This window comes from Anarhichas minor, unplaced genomic scaffold (assembly GCF_050575085.1).
Source record: "Anarhichas minor isolate MPS153535 unplaced genomic scaffold, ASM5057508v1 ptg000046l, whole genome shotgun sequence".
In the NCBI taxonomy this organism is placed as follows: Eukaryota; Metazoa; Chordata; class Actinopteri; order Perciformes; family Anarhichadidae; genus Anarhichas; species Anarhichas minor.
This window is the reverse complement of record NW_027466492.1, coordinates 738320-752500: the sequence shown is the minus strand read 5'-3', so window position 1 is coordinate 752500 and position 14181 is coordinate 738320. Positions and strand designations below refer to the sequence as shown.

The 14181-nt window shown below is 42.4% G+C and overlaps 1 protein-coding gene across 2 annotated transcripts in view; it reads left to right on the top strand.

Annotated features, from left to right (window-relative positions):
• Positions 1 to 8708, top strand: part of slc8a2b (solute carrier family 8 member 2b) — a 28579-nt gene extending 19871 nt beyond the window's left edge. For both annotated transcript variants that reach the window (XM_076112006.1, XM_076112007.1), the window contains 4 exons: positions 2408 to 2532; positions 4920 to 5019; positions 6863 to 7138; positions 8332 to 8708. In XM_076112006.1, the coding sequence (XP_075968121.1) occupies positions 2408 to 2532; positions 4920 to 5019; positions 6863 to 7138; positions 8332 to 8708 (878 nt within the window). The remainder of the gene's footprint in view (positions 1 to 2407; positions 2533 to 4919; positions 5020 to 6862; positions 7139 to 8331) is intronic.
• Positions 8709 to 14181: the final 5473 nt, after the last annotated feature.

Sequence of the window (14181 nt, the reverse complement as noted above, 5' to 3'; positions counted from 1 at the left end):
CCTTCCGTTTAAGAAAGAAAAACCCACAATGGTCACTGAAAGCTCCAGTTTTGTCTCATCTGTCCAAAGGACATTCTCCCAGAAGCTTTGTGGCTTGTCAATATGCATTTTGCCAAATTCCAGTTTCAAAACTGGAGCTTTTTCGCAAGCCACATCAGATATAAACCATTGGACTATTCTGAATAGTCCAATGGTTTATATCTTTCAGGAGCTGAAACATGCAGTCTGGAGAAGGCCCCCTTCAAACCTGAGACCGCTGGAGCAGTTTGCTCACGGGGAGTGGGCCACAATACCTGTTGCAGTCTGCAAGTCTCATTGAGAGTTACAGAAATCGCTTGATTGCAGTGATTGCCTCAAAAGGTTGTGCAACAAAGTTAAGGGTACCATCATTTTTGTCCAGGTCATTTTCATTCGTTTTTTTAAAATTATTATTCTGTTGAACCACAATTCAAAAGCAATGTCTGATTTTCATTAGTTCATTTTCAGTACATTTTTATTTATTATTACTTTTGTCTGTTTCAAGTTATTTCAGTGACTATTGTGGGTTTTTCTTTCTTTAACGGAAGGGTACCAACAAGTTTGTCCACGTGTGTATTTCTGTGAGATGAACTCTGTTGCTACATGCATGGCAGGCGGATCAATGACTCTAACTAATCTTACAAGTTGTTGGTAGCTCTCTATCTCAGTATGGAAGCCCAGGAGGAGAGACTCAAGTGGATCGATAGTATCAATAGGCACATGGTTAAGCTTTGCGTAAACTCGTAGTAACTTCACCTCACCTTCTTTTTAGCATTTCAAACCAGCTGCAGAGAGCTCATTTACAACCCTGTCTCCTACTAAATTAAGTTCCCATTCAACTAAGCCGCAATCTCAAATACGTTTTGAGGGAAACACGTGGTTAACGTTGTATATGGAAAAAATAACCTAAACACAACAAAAGTACTTGGTTAGGTTTAGTAAAAACATTACAGATAAATATGAAGATAAATATGTTTGTTGCGTTTTTTAAAGCTACAAGGGGGACTTTCATTTTGTGTTGATTTCACCAGCCCCTGTGGACAACAGCGCTAGTGTTTCAGAGTCCCTTTGGAAAACCTCTCATTTTACTGAGTCTGCCCACGCTCAGTCCTGGTTCTGGTTCTCCCGTGCCTCTCTTCCCTCCAGTGGGCTCAGCAATATGGCCTCTGTCTCCAGCAGCGTGGTGTCGGTGTTGGACACAAACAGTCCCCAACATCCTCACCACGTAGACATTTATTAGAAACATATTTGTGATACATCAAAAAACAAATCGAATCAGTGAGAAAATCCCTCTAAAGGTATTGACTATGCAGTGAGAGCCAGAGCCCAGGCTGTCATTTCTAGCAAAGCAAGTTTTGTTTGTTTTTAGCAGACAGGAGAAGAAGCCGTGACATGCAACGTTTAGGTCTGATGCTGGATCCAAACTGGACTGAGATTGCATCATAATGTAGCTTAGCTAACTGGCCCAGCAGGAGGCCCCCACTATGTAGATTTTCCATTTGTCAGCACCAACCATACAGTGAAGCAAAAATGACAAAGACTCTGGTTCCCGCTATGCTGCACTCTGCTTTATATCATTGTGAACTGAATGTCTTTAGGGTTAGGACTGTTGGTCGCACAGAACAACTCTGGAGGAAATCTGGAAAATTGTGGTGGACGTTTTTCTTTAAATAATAAACTTTATAGGCCCCTTTTTCACTGCTTTGGCTTTGGCACCACAGACAGACAAGCAATTAATCAGAATACGACAGGAATTAACTGGCAAGCTAGCGCAAAGCTACCGCTATGAACACATTTACCTCAAACTGACTTAGCACAGAGAGGTGCCAGCATTGTGTCCCGTGCTTGTTTCTTGTTTTTGCAACATGTTGTACAGTGCATCTCTGTTTTGTTTGTTTGTTTTTCTGTTTGCATAGCAGCAGCTCCGCCTGTCGGATTTTTGTTTTTGTTTTAAACACATATAATTACCAAATCACAGCCCGTGTATATAACCTATACCTTAAATAAAATATTTTCTGTTTGATTCTGAACATCAGCTCAGTGGTCAACCAACCGAATAGTGTTAGTGTTTAAACACCTGCTCTGTGTAGATCCACCTCTCTAGTGTGTGTGTGTGTGTGTGTGTGTGTGTGTGTGTGTGTCGCAGTTTTGTTGTTTTTCTGCTTCCTCACACACACACACACGGATATCATCCATCTGTCATCCTCTCATGTCCCTGTCCCACGCTGTGTGGGAACACACGCACCGCATATTTCATGTGTAGACGCGGCGCAGCTCTAAATAACATGCTCACTCACAATCTGTCGTTGACAGCGATGGAGCTCGGTAAATATCTGTGACACGCACCTTGAGTTTCACTGTTGGTGTCCTCCTTGTTTCCCCCCCACAGAGGGGGCGGAGGGGCAGATGAGCTCCGAGGAGGAGGAGGCCCGGAGGATAGCTGAGATGGGGAAGCCCATCCTGGGGGAGCACAGCCGCCTGGAGGTGGTCATCGAGGAGTCGTATGAGTTCAAGGTGCACCATTCATTTATTATGTTCCTCACGGGGGTTTCCGTTCTTTGTGTTTTGTGCTTTTTTTAAATTCAAATGTCCTGAAGGTGAACGTGTGGATGACTTATTGACGATAGCAGAGGTGGCTGCGTGATCCAGACAAATTCTAATAACGCCGAAAGCGTTTGAAAGTCCAAAAAGTAAAAACTTTTATTAAAAGAAAATAAATGCAATTACTTCCGACATTCATAACATGTTTTCGTCAAACGAAATTCATTTTAAATGTCTATTCACACATACAATGTATTCCAATGAAATTACATTTACGTATTTCCACAACCAGAATAACAAAAGTTTAACAAACTTTCCGGTCTTAACAGTCGCTTTAAGGTTTATTACTCTTATTTTATTGTAATTAAACTTAATAAAAAGGAAAAGAACTGCCAAATAAGACCACAAATATAATTTGAAGTAGCAATCTAATATCAGAGATGTGGGATGTGGGCCAAGAACACTAAACATTTAACATATTTATAGTAAGTCATTCAGCTCAAGACAAAAGCCCGAGCAGGAATATTTACACTTGTGGTCCTGCACTGTAGGTCGTGTTTGGGGCCCTGATTTTGTGGCCATCAGGGACTGAACTGTGCTCTTCTGGACTTGTGTAATCCACCAGTACCGTTTCTCTCACACTCGTGAACCCTTAGCCCTCTCAGCGAGCAGCCCTAATACCCGTTTGAATTATTGAAAATGCATGAGTTGCCCTGGATGCTGCAGATAGATTGAAGCGTGCACAATTCAAACGCGATGCACAGAGCTTCTGCTCCGTCTGCCTCTCGGGCTTCCAGCGAGCTCCCCCTGTGTCACCACGAGCAAAATCGTAGGAAGAGGACTGCGAGCAATTCAAATATATGAAACGTGCACTGGGCTCAGTATTTCAAGCAAATAAAAGCCGGCAGTAAAATGAGCTCAGCTCACTGGCATAGCAATGAGTCTCAATTCACTGAAGGTCCAACACACACAAGGATGCTTTAATACAAATCCATCTGTTTTAAATGCTCTTAAGAAAAAAATTTAAAGACGGAATCTAAATTAATCTAAATGCGGTTTACTTTTTGGGAACTAAATCGCATGCTGTTTTACCGGCAGCACTGAGGGGAAGTATCGTATTGTTTCTAGGCCTCTGAGTCTGTCTAAATGCACGGAATAAATTATTTAAATACCAACAAGTCCTGCTATTGATTTTGTCATCAGCGCTCATGTATGTAACTGACGTCGTGGGTGTTTCAAAGATTCGAAAGAATTCATGAAAAAGCATACCGTGGTCCTGTGTGTGTGTGTTTTTCTCAGGACCTAATAAGCCCTCTTGTGCTCATTCCCACTCCCTAAATAACACACGGATGAGTTCAGCAAACGCATCAAACACCCCGTCTAACTTTGAGCCAATTAAAAACCAGCAGCGGCATGGATTGTTTGGGAACTAATTACAGCAGGGGAGAGAGAACAAACAACGTCAACAAAAGAGATGAATGAGAGCCCGTCGTCCTATCATCGCTCCAAAATTCAATATTCTCATCCTCCATTTGATGAGGGAGTCAATAGACCCCTCGCAGACATATATTACAATTGACCTTGTCTCTTATGATTCACGGGGAGTGGGTACCAGCAGGAGAAAATAATGCAATTCTGTATGATTGGCATTTAGATTAAGTACACCGGAGATCAATGTGTGTGGACTGAGGTTCTCTGTTTGGTAGGTGGGTTGTGTTGTCTGCTCATGTTCGTATTTTGTTGTTCATCTTACTGAAGTGTGTTTCTCCTAAAAAAGGGGGGGAAAGCACTGCATATCTGTTCTTATGTCGATGTTTTTCTACTGTTCTTACTTTAAGGCACTTTAGAGGTTTTACTCCAAAACAAATGAATTAAAAATCCTCTGCAAATCAAACTTCAGCACGTCTGGATAGAGCACTTGTAACACATGGTGAGGAACATGGTGAGGAACATGGTGAGGAACATGGCTTTGCTCGTGCTTTGGGTTAACTTGAGTTAACAGTCCGTACGGATTATACAAAGTAGATATAATTTAGAGGTGCCGTTACCCATTAACCCATCAAGGCCAGCTGTTTCTGTATGCTAAGCTAAGCTAACTGGCTCCAGGCTGTAGCTCCACGTTTACCGTACGGATATGAGAGTGGTGTCATTCCACATCTTAATCTTCTGCCAGAAAGTGAATAAGCCTATTTACCCAGAATGTCAAACTCGCAGCAGCAGAGGCCTAGATGTACCACCTTTTCCTACATTTCCCACAATGCAACAGCACAGCAAACAAGCTCGGTCTCACCTGAGTGACCCTTGTCACCTGTCCTATAGCTGGTTTGCTAATGAAGTATGTTTTGTGCCCTGATTGGCAGAGCACCGTGGACAAGCTCATTAAGAAGACCAACTTGGCGCTGGTGATCGGCACGCACTCCTGGAGGGAGCAGTTTGTGGAGGCGGTCACTGTCAGCGCAGGTGAGCTCCCTCTGTGTGTGTGTGTGTGTGTGTGTGTGTGAGTGAGTGAGTGTGTGAGTGAGTTGACGTATTACTGGAGTGAACAAACAGCTGTCGCAAGGAGACTCTGGCACCCGCTTGGTTGCTCGTAGTGTGAACATAGAATAAGCCACGCCCCTTTCACGGCAAATTTTTTCATGCCCAGTGTAGCATTGCAATCACAGCATGGCACAAGCCTTTTCTCTCATTTCTGTGAACTTGAAATTAAGTTATGTAGTTTAGCATTACTGCCGTCCACCTGATGACTAGACCAGTATTGACGTTACTGTCTCTTGGTAGTAAAAAGCCCTCTGAGGCAAAGTTGTGGTTTATAGTTTTCGTTGGTTGCAATCTCACCGCTAGATGCTGCCAAATCCTACACACTGCACCTTTAAATAGTTTGGTTTATTTGAGCACTTCAATTTGATGCTACTTTATACTTCTACTCCGCTACGTCTCAAAGGGTAATATTGTACTTTTTACTCCACTACATTTGACAGCTTTAGTTAGTTTTCAGATGACAGTTTTTCATCCCCTTCCCAACGTACCTCCAGATGTTGTTGATGGTGCATGTTTGTGATGAACTGAAGGATGAAGTGTTCCTTTATGTGTTGAGAAAATGTTCCTTCTTCTTCAGATAGAGAACTATATAAAACAAAGCCTCTTGGATCAGCTGGAAAATAAACACATTATTTGTGACGAAGGCTTTCGTCAGGAAAAGCAACCAAATCAAAGCTTAAAATTGTAAATATAATATTAATGTGTCATCTCAAATTTTGCTCAAATTAAGACCAGATTCCGTGAAAAACATCAAATTCTGCGCTTCTCAGGCACAACTGGGAAGCCACGGTTGAATCGGCTGGAACCAAAAGTCACAGTGAAATTATTTTTCATAAAATTAGTAGCACAAAAATGTTGGATATATAGATATAAATATAGCCATTGTTTTCCAATTTTTGTAAAAGAAATTATCAAATGTTTTTCTGATTTATGGTATTATAACTGTGTTATACTGCACAGAAGACATTTTTTAGTTTTTTCTACTTCAAGGCGTGAATGTTTCCATAGAGATGCAGGACTTTTATATTGCAGTGATAAAAAAAACAACAGTGAGTAAAATGTGGGTTTTACTTTGACATAAGTAAGGTTTTGAATGCCGGACTTTTTTTTTTTCCATTTGTAGTGGAGTATTTTCACAGCTTGGTATTTGTACTTTCACTTTAGTAAATGACCTGAATACTTCTTCCACCACTGCCGACCTTATCGGTGAATGTTGTGACGGTAGCCTGCAGCCTGAAAGCAATTTGTATCATAAAAACATGCTAGAATTGAACATGAGACAGAGAGACAACTGTAAAGCACAAAGTTCTTTGTACTTAACATACAAATACAGGTTATGACTGAGCTTGTTGTCACAGGGACTGTACCTGTCCTTTGAATCAATAAAGCTCATTAACAGCAGATATGAGGGGCTTACACCTTCAACCTGCCTTCGACTTAATGTATTGGCAAATATTGATTAAGTCTAACTGCATGTTCAGACACATGAACGCTTGTTGGATGTGTAATTCAAGGCCACCCTCTAGTGGAAGTGAGAGTCCACTGCAGACAGTAATTCTTCCATTCTGATGTCAACTGTCCAAGTGTTTGGACTTTAAAGTCTGGTTACTTAATCTGCACATTTAATTTAACGTTTTCCTATAATGCACAAGAAACCACCATCTGGCACCAGCTTTGTCATGGTTCTGTGCACGTTTTAAACACATTAAAGGCCTGATCTTCTCCATGATGTGCCCTGAACGTCTCTCCCCCCCCCCACCCGCAGGTGACGGCGACGACGAGGAAGAGGGCCGCGAGGAGCACCTGCCGTCCTGCTACGACTACGTCATGCATTTCGTCACCGTCTTCTGGAAGGTCCTGTTCGCCTGTGTCCCGCCCACGGAGTACTGGAACGGCTGGGCCTGCTTCTTGGTCTCCATCAGCTCCATCGGCCTCCTCACCGCCGTCATCGGGGACCTGGCGTCACACTTCGGCTGCACCGTCGGCCTCCGGGACAGCGTGACCGCCGTGGTGTTTGTGGCACTGGGAACCTCTATTCCAGGTGAGTGAAGGCGCTCTTTTCACTGAGTGAGTGTGTGGAAGGTAACATGTCCTGAGAACCATCAATTAAATCAATCTGCAAATCCAATTTCAGCATTTTAAACTCTTCTAGTCCCCCCCTTGTCTTTAAGAGGGTTAGGGGATCTTTAAATAGCTACTATGGAGACTAACATCATCACATATAAATACAATTGTGCTCATTGGATCCTCAAGAGTCTTAGCTTTCCTGTCATACCCAATTTATGCAAATCCAAGACCCTCACACACAGCATGCAGAAATATTCAAATACACCATTTTTAGAATCAGCAAAAATAACCCATTCATACTGCATGCATTATCCTAAAGTGTTTGTAAAGGGGAGACTCTCGGGAACCCACAGAACCCATTTTCATTCAAGGTGTCAAGGGAGCACTTTGAAAATGGCCATGCCCGTTTTCCCCTCGCCAGATTCAGGATAAGATAAAAAAGGAACCAGAGACCAAACGGGTTTCAGTTCACATTTACATGAGAAAGGCGCTGAACTAGCACGCGTGAGGGTGTGAGGGTGGTCTCCTGGAAGCCTCCACCTGCCCTCAGCAAACAGAGGCGGATCCATGCGTCTTGTTTAACCGGTTTCTTAAAAGCTTTTTTTGCTTTGAGAACAAACGGCGTCGGGTAATTCAGAACGTTTGGGTTTCTGTGGTTCGGCACGTTGCAAAAAAATGTATCCGCATCCACGTCTGTGTTTTGGACCATTCACACCCCCTTATAGAGCGTTTCAGTTGTATGCGTCACAGTTCATTTCCTGTTGCAGTGCAAGAAACCTATGAAAGAAAGAAAAGTCAGTTAACTCGCATTGTTGGCGAGCTGCTAGTGTTCTACATGTATTATTTTGTAAGAGAGCATCACTGTTACCAATAACCAACCAACCATCAAAATGTTAATGATATTAAATCATATTCTCTCCATGATGTTTCCTATCACTGTCAGGAGGTGGCGCTAATTTCCAGATTTGAATTGCCTCTGTAAAATCTGGACCTTTATACCGCTACTTGCAAAACATATATAAAATTGGTGTCACAATGACGTAACAACCCCTCCTTCTTTTATATAGTCCTTGTATGTGAATGACGACAGCGGACAGGAAGTCATCACGGATCCAAGCTGTTGCCTAGCAATGTAACTTTGTTTACACCTCTTCCTCTCGTTTTCAGACACCTTCGCCAGTAAAGTGGCCGCCATGCAGGACCAGCACGCCGACGCGGCCATCGGCAACGTCACCGGCAGCAACGCCGTCAACGTGTTCCTGGGCATCGGCGTGGCGTGGTCGGTGGCCGCCATCTACTGGTGGGCCAAGGGGAAGGAGTTCAGGGTGAACCCGGGCTCGCTGGCCTTCTCCGTCACACTCTTCACCATCTTCGCTTTCATCTGCATGGGCGTGCTGATGTTCAGACGCCGGCCCTCCATCGGCGGGGAGCTCGGCGGCCCGAGGGGCGCCCGGGTGGTCACCAGCCTGCTGTTCCTGGGCCTGTGGTTCCTCTACATCCTCTTCTCCAGCCTGGAGGCCTACTGCCACATCAGCGGCTTTTAGAGAAAAGGGAGACGGGAGGAACATTGCACAGCAACATACACATATACTTCAACACTCAGCGGTACACAGTTCCACATGAAACAAGTGTTTGATAGGGCTCACTGTGGCCCCACCCCTGGTCTTTGACGCGGGGATACTAAGACACTACATGTTCACACACACACACACACACACACACTATATGTACGCATGTGTAAACAGATCATGACAAAACACACGCACCATGACGACTGGGCGAGAGGAAGTGTTAGTGAGGGGTACTGTCAAAGTCAGCGGAGAAGAGGGGCGAAGAGAGCGATCGTGAAGTTGAGATTTTAAAGGTGAAGAGAGGGGTCACCCATCAGACCCGTAAGAGAAACAGGAAGTGGCGCACGGCAAAAAACTAAAACGTATCCATCCGAGTCGCGTCGAAGGAGACAAAAGCTCTCCTCTGTGTCGCCGTCTTTACCCGTGCTGCTTCACGTCTCTTCTCCACTGAGGAGGCGGAGTGCATGTGTGGACAAAAAAAGTAATTTACAAAAAGTGGAATGTTTACAACAACATTAAGCTTGTTTACGACGGGAGGTTCTCATCTAATACACCGTTTAGATGAAGGCGGTTCTCCACACACGCTGTAAATAATCAAAGTAAGTGTACTTGTTTGTATATATAGAGTGTAGTGTTTTCAGCAGCTACTGTTCTGTACATAAAATCCAGTTACAGAGAAAAAGAAAAGGGGAGGAAAACACTGTTTTTTTTAAATACACACAGGCAGGAACGCCACACATTCCCAAACATTAAGAAAGTGCAGACAACGTGGGTCGATTTTTTTTTCCAACATGCCATTAGAGACTAAAGTCTCAGCTGACCAAACAAATAAACGATAAGCTGCTGAAATGTTAAGTTTATGAAGAGCCATATCTCCCCAGCACGTTCCTCTCAGATGCATCTCTGGTTTTCATGGCAACCAGAGCATAGCTCTGACAGAGACGTTTGTATATCAAACTTGTTTTTGCATGTATAGCCAGAGCAACTTTACGAGTCACAAATATATTATGTAATAAAGGGGAATGATCAGAATCCACCTGTAAATTCCATCCCTGTGTGTGTGTGTGTGTGTGTGTGTGTGTGTGTGTGTGTGTGTGTGTGTGTGTGTGTAGACATACAGGAAGGAGGAGAGGTGTTTGGTCTGACATTTTTCCTCCACGGGAGGACTTGCTGTGTGGAGTGCAATCAAAATGCTTTTTGCTCCCCATCCAGAGGGACTGCGATCTGAGTGCAGACTCTGACCCACAGTCAGTCCTCACCGTGTCAGGACTAATCCATTACTCTGGCATGTACCCCAACAGACTGATCCTTCACCTTTAGTGAGGGCAGCTCGGGTCACACAAACATGGAAGCGTGGACTTAACAGTGTTAGTTTACTCACAATAGCGAAGCCTCTAAAGTCACTGAATTACAATTAACGTCATTTAAAAACTGATTCCAGTCATCAACATTCAGTCTGCAGCATAATGAGCAACACTTTTAATTAGGACGCAGGACTACAACACACTGATGCTTCAGCGATGGCACCCATTCAATGCCTTAAGGAAAACTCTCAAGTAAAAAATCTAGTATTAAAGCTTTCAGCTGTACAAAGCTGCACTTTATTTTAATGTGATGCAAAACGTGCTGTGTTTTTTCTGCAGTCGACAAACTGTTAAGTGTGCAATGAACAAAGGTAAAACTATGAGCTGTCTGAAGTTTCCACCGGACTGACTGATGTACTCCGTTTACATGGAGAGTCTGCACACTGTTGAACTAACTAACTTAAGGTCTATCGTCTAATGTTCCCCAGACTTTGTTTACACTCTGTGGGTCAGCAGACAGCCATTGAAGTCATAGTACCACAGCACAGGCAATAGGGAAACCCCTTTAGAAAACACGGCCCTGCAGGGGCATGCACGTGTCACTCAGTACTGACAGTATTGCATGGCAGAGTTGGAGCATAGGTAAAACACGTTCACAAGCTACTGAAAAATGGCCGCTAAGTAGACGGTAAAAACATAACAGCGCTGTGACATTTCCACATCGACATTTTAGGGTTTATTACTTTTTAACATACAGCTGAGAAGTCGGTGCGTGAAATAAGATTTTTTTAAATCAGTCGCAGCGAATGTAGCGAGCAGTGTGGTGCGCTAATATAGTAGTTAGCTGTTAGCTTAGCATCGAGAACCCACCATCCTTTTTCTACACGAGGACGCAGTCGACGTTCTAATTACCGTAATATTCCATATTGGTCACCTTAAATACATTAGGCTTTGTGCTGCAGTTACGTTACTATCATGTTCACCCACAAACGATAAGCGCTATATAATATCAGAAATATTTGATTTGTTTTACCCTGAACTAACTATACTTTGTGAAACTTTCTAAAGCAGATTTTGTATCTTTTACTTGCAGATACAGCCAATGCAGATTGTTTTTTTTTACTTCTAAACAACGTTTGGAGAAGTATCAATATATAAGTATCAATATATAAGTATCAATATATACACCGTAACTGAGTTTAGCGGATTAGATTTTGATACATTTTCCACAGCGAGGAAGTTTCTCTCCGAACTGCTCAAACAGTGTAATGTAACATAGCCCCATCTACTTTACCGTAGTGCGTTTGTGTCAATGTTACTCGTGTTATTTATTTAGATACTTATTTATTTACGATAAGAGGATTTATCTGTGAATAAGATGGGCCGCAGGTTCTTAAGGCGAACAGCTCGGGAGTTCAGTTTCGAGGAGTGTGGTTTCGATGTGCAATACGGAAAACAAGTAGCCTACACGTGATGGTTAGCTTTTGAGACGAGAGGTCAGCTCACACGTTTTTTTCTGCTCCATTGTTTGTCGTATTCCTCCGCCGACGCTCATTTCGTCGTTCGGTTCTCTCGGAGGAGGATGGGGTTTTTTTGAGTGTAAGTAGCATGTTTACATGAGGAAACTGTGGGACGTTTGCCAGCGAGACTGTCAATCAGTCTCGGGTCGTCATTAGCTAAATAAGCTGAAGAAGAACTTTCTGTAGATATGAATGGTGGTCGGTGATGTTGTAACAGCAGCCTAACTGTAGTCTACTCACTGAACCACCCGGTGGGACCTAGAATACACACGCCACACACCTCACACACCTCACACACACACACACACACACACAGAGCGAGCTGCGGTGTACTTAATGAATGGGTGAAGAGTTATCAGCACCGACGTCTACATATCAGATTGGGTACCCGGCCTGGTCCCAGCAGGTGTGGCTCCACCCCCCGAGAACAGAACACTGTCCGGACTATGTTTTCCATTAACTTCTGTTACTAACTGTCTGGCTTCGGCCCCTTGCTGTTCTGTAGCTAGATGTGACGCCTCCCCATCCAGCATCTCCTCCTCGCCCTCCCCCTAAGTGTGCGTCCGTGTTTGCCTCCCCCCTCCGTGTCCTTCTGCAAGATGCATGTTGAACCCTCTGTGTACGTGTGTTAGTAGCATGGTCTACTGTGATGGACGCCTTGTAGGCATTATTTTACCCTGTGGGGTTAATGCCCCACAGTTCCAATCCCAAACACCAGAGGCTCTCTGTGAGATTAAAAAGAGCAAGCGGCTCCATCCAGATATAGAAGAGACACACAGAGACAGTGTCTGCTGCTCTTTAGTTACGTTACCTTCAGAAGCTGTGAAAAGGGAGCGGGTTCTGTCATCTTTTTTTGTTTGTTGGTGTACAATATTTCTGTGTCTGTGTTAGTGTTACCCTCTTCTTCTTATTCTTCTTCTTCTTCTTCTTCTCCTCTTTTTTCTTCTTCTCCTCCTCCTTCTTACCATTCTTCTTATTCGTCTCCCTTTTCTCCTTGTCCTTCTCCTCCCATTCCCTCCTTCCCGGGTCTTGCTCTTCAATGTGTCTCCCTGTGAAGTTTTTTCCTGTGATGATGAAAATGTCTCTCTCTCTCTCTGCCTGAACCTTTGTAGGGAAATAACGACTGAGTTACTACAATATCATGTGATAGACATAAACATTTATTCAATACTGTAATAAATTATTAACTTGAAGATGAGATTTAAGTTTTTTTATGAAATGAAAAAAACATTTGACGAACTTGTTTTTGAGAACATGGCATGAGGTGTAATGTGTTACCGAAAGAAAATGAAGGTCTTGAATTAAATGAAATTGACCTTATTTGAATATAGTTTATTTATTTTCAAGGCATAATGTGTCTGGGTCATTATTTTTGCACAATGAGCAAACGGCAGTTAAACCCAACATGCACCGAAACACCTCAGAGGTGAACTATAACTCTAAAGTTCTGAGAAAAATAAACAATAAGAAAAGTAAATAGAGCATTGGACTTGGCATGAGCAGAACTCCAAGAAGAACAATCAGGGTATCTTACTTTTGACCTTTGACCTTTTCTACATGATATCTATGACACATGTTATGTGTCATAGATATCACCATGAAACCTCCCCAGTTGATTATTTACATTTAGACAATTATTTTTAGCATGACACTTTTTCTGAAATTGTGTGTTTGAATATGCATATGAGGCATTATCATACAACATTGGATAAAGCCAGGTTCAAAATGATTGTTTCATTTTGTTGACACATTAGAATCAAAGGGTTTTACCGAGGGTTTTTTGGATATCTCCTTGTATCACTTCAAAAATCTGAAAATACTGTCAACAGCCATTACAAAAAACAACATTTGACCATGTTTTTAGGAATAAAAGGTTCCATAAATCAGAATGTGAATGAAATAAACAAAGCCCTCTATAAGAACCTTCAGAATATATATTACTGGCTCAGAGTGAGAAAGACGTTATTCTAAGAAAACAGCCTTTATAGATACAATTCCATATATTGTGAAGACAGGTGAATATGATAAAAAAAATATGATAAAAAATATAGATATCACCATACAACTTCCACAGTTGATTAATGTCAGGGCAAATATTTTTCGTAATACAAGTTTTATGCAAATATCATATGCAAATGAGACATTATGTTATGCTAGCTTTTGGTGAACTTAGTAAAACTCTACAGACGCAGAAGACCAAATAGTAAAACACTATTTGGTAAAACACCTAAATGTGTATTTAGGATGTTTTCTTTCCACCAAAACCAAGTTTTTTGACGTAGTGTACCTTAAAACACAATTGCAGCTCTGGCTTCAGAGACACCGGCTTACCCTTTCAAAATATAGTGACCAGACTGATACAATCAGATATGAATTAGAAGTGGTGATGAAAAGATAACTTTAATAACAGGTTTTCAGACTTAGAAACAACAACACATTCTTCATCTTGATGTATCGTATAGGTATTCATACTGATATTAATGCGTTTACTGCTCTCCAGTGGTAACTGATTACTTCAGATTGATATAGTTTGATAGCAAATGGCGCATTTATACAGATAATCAGCATGTCCTTCTTTATTATTGTTACTGGGGAATGTTGTTGGTGTTTCCGGTGGTGGAA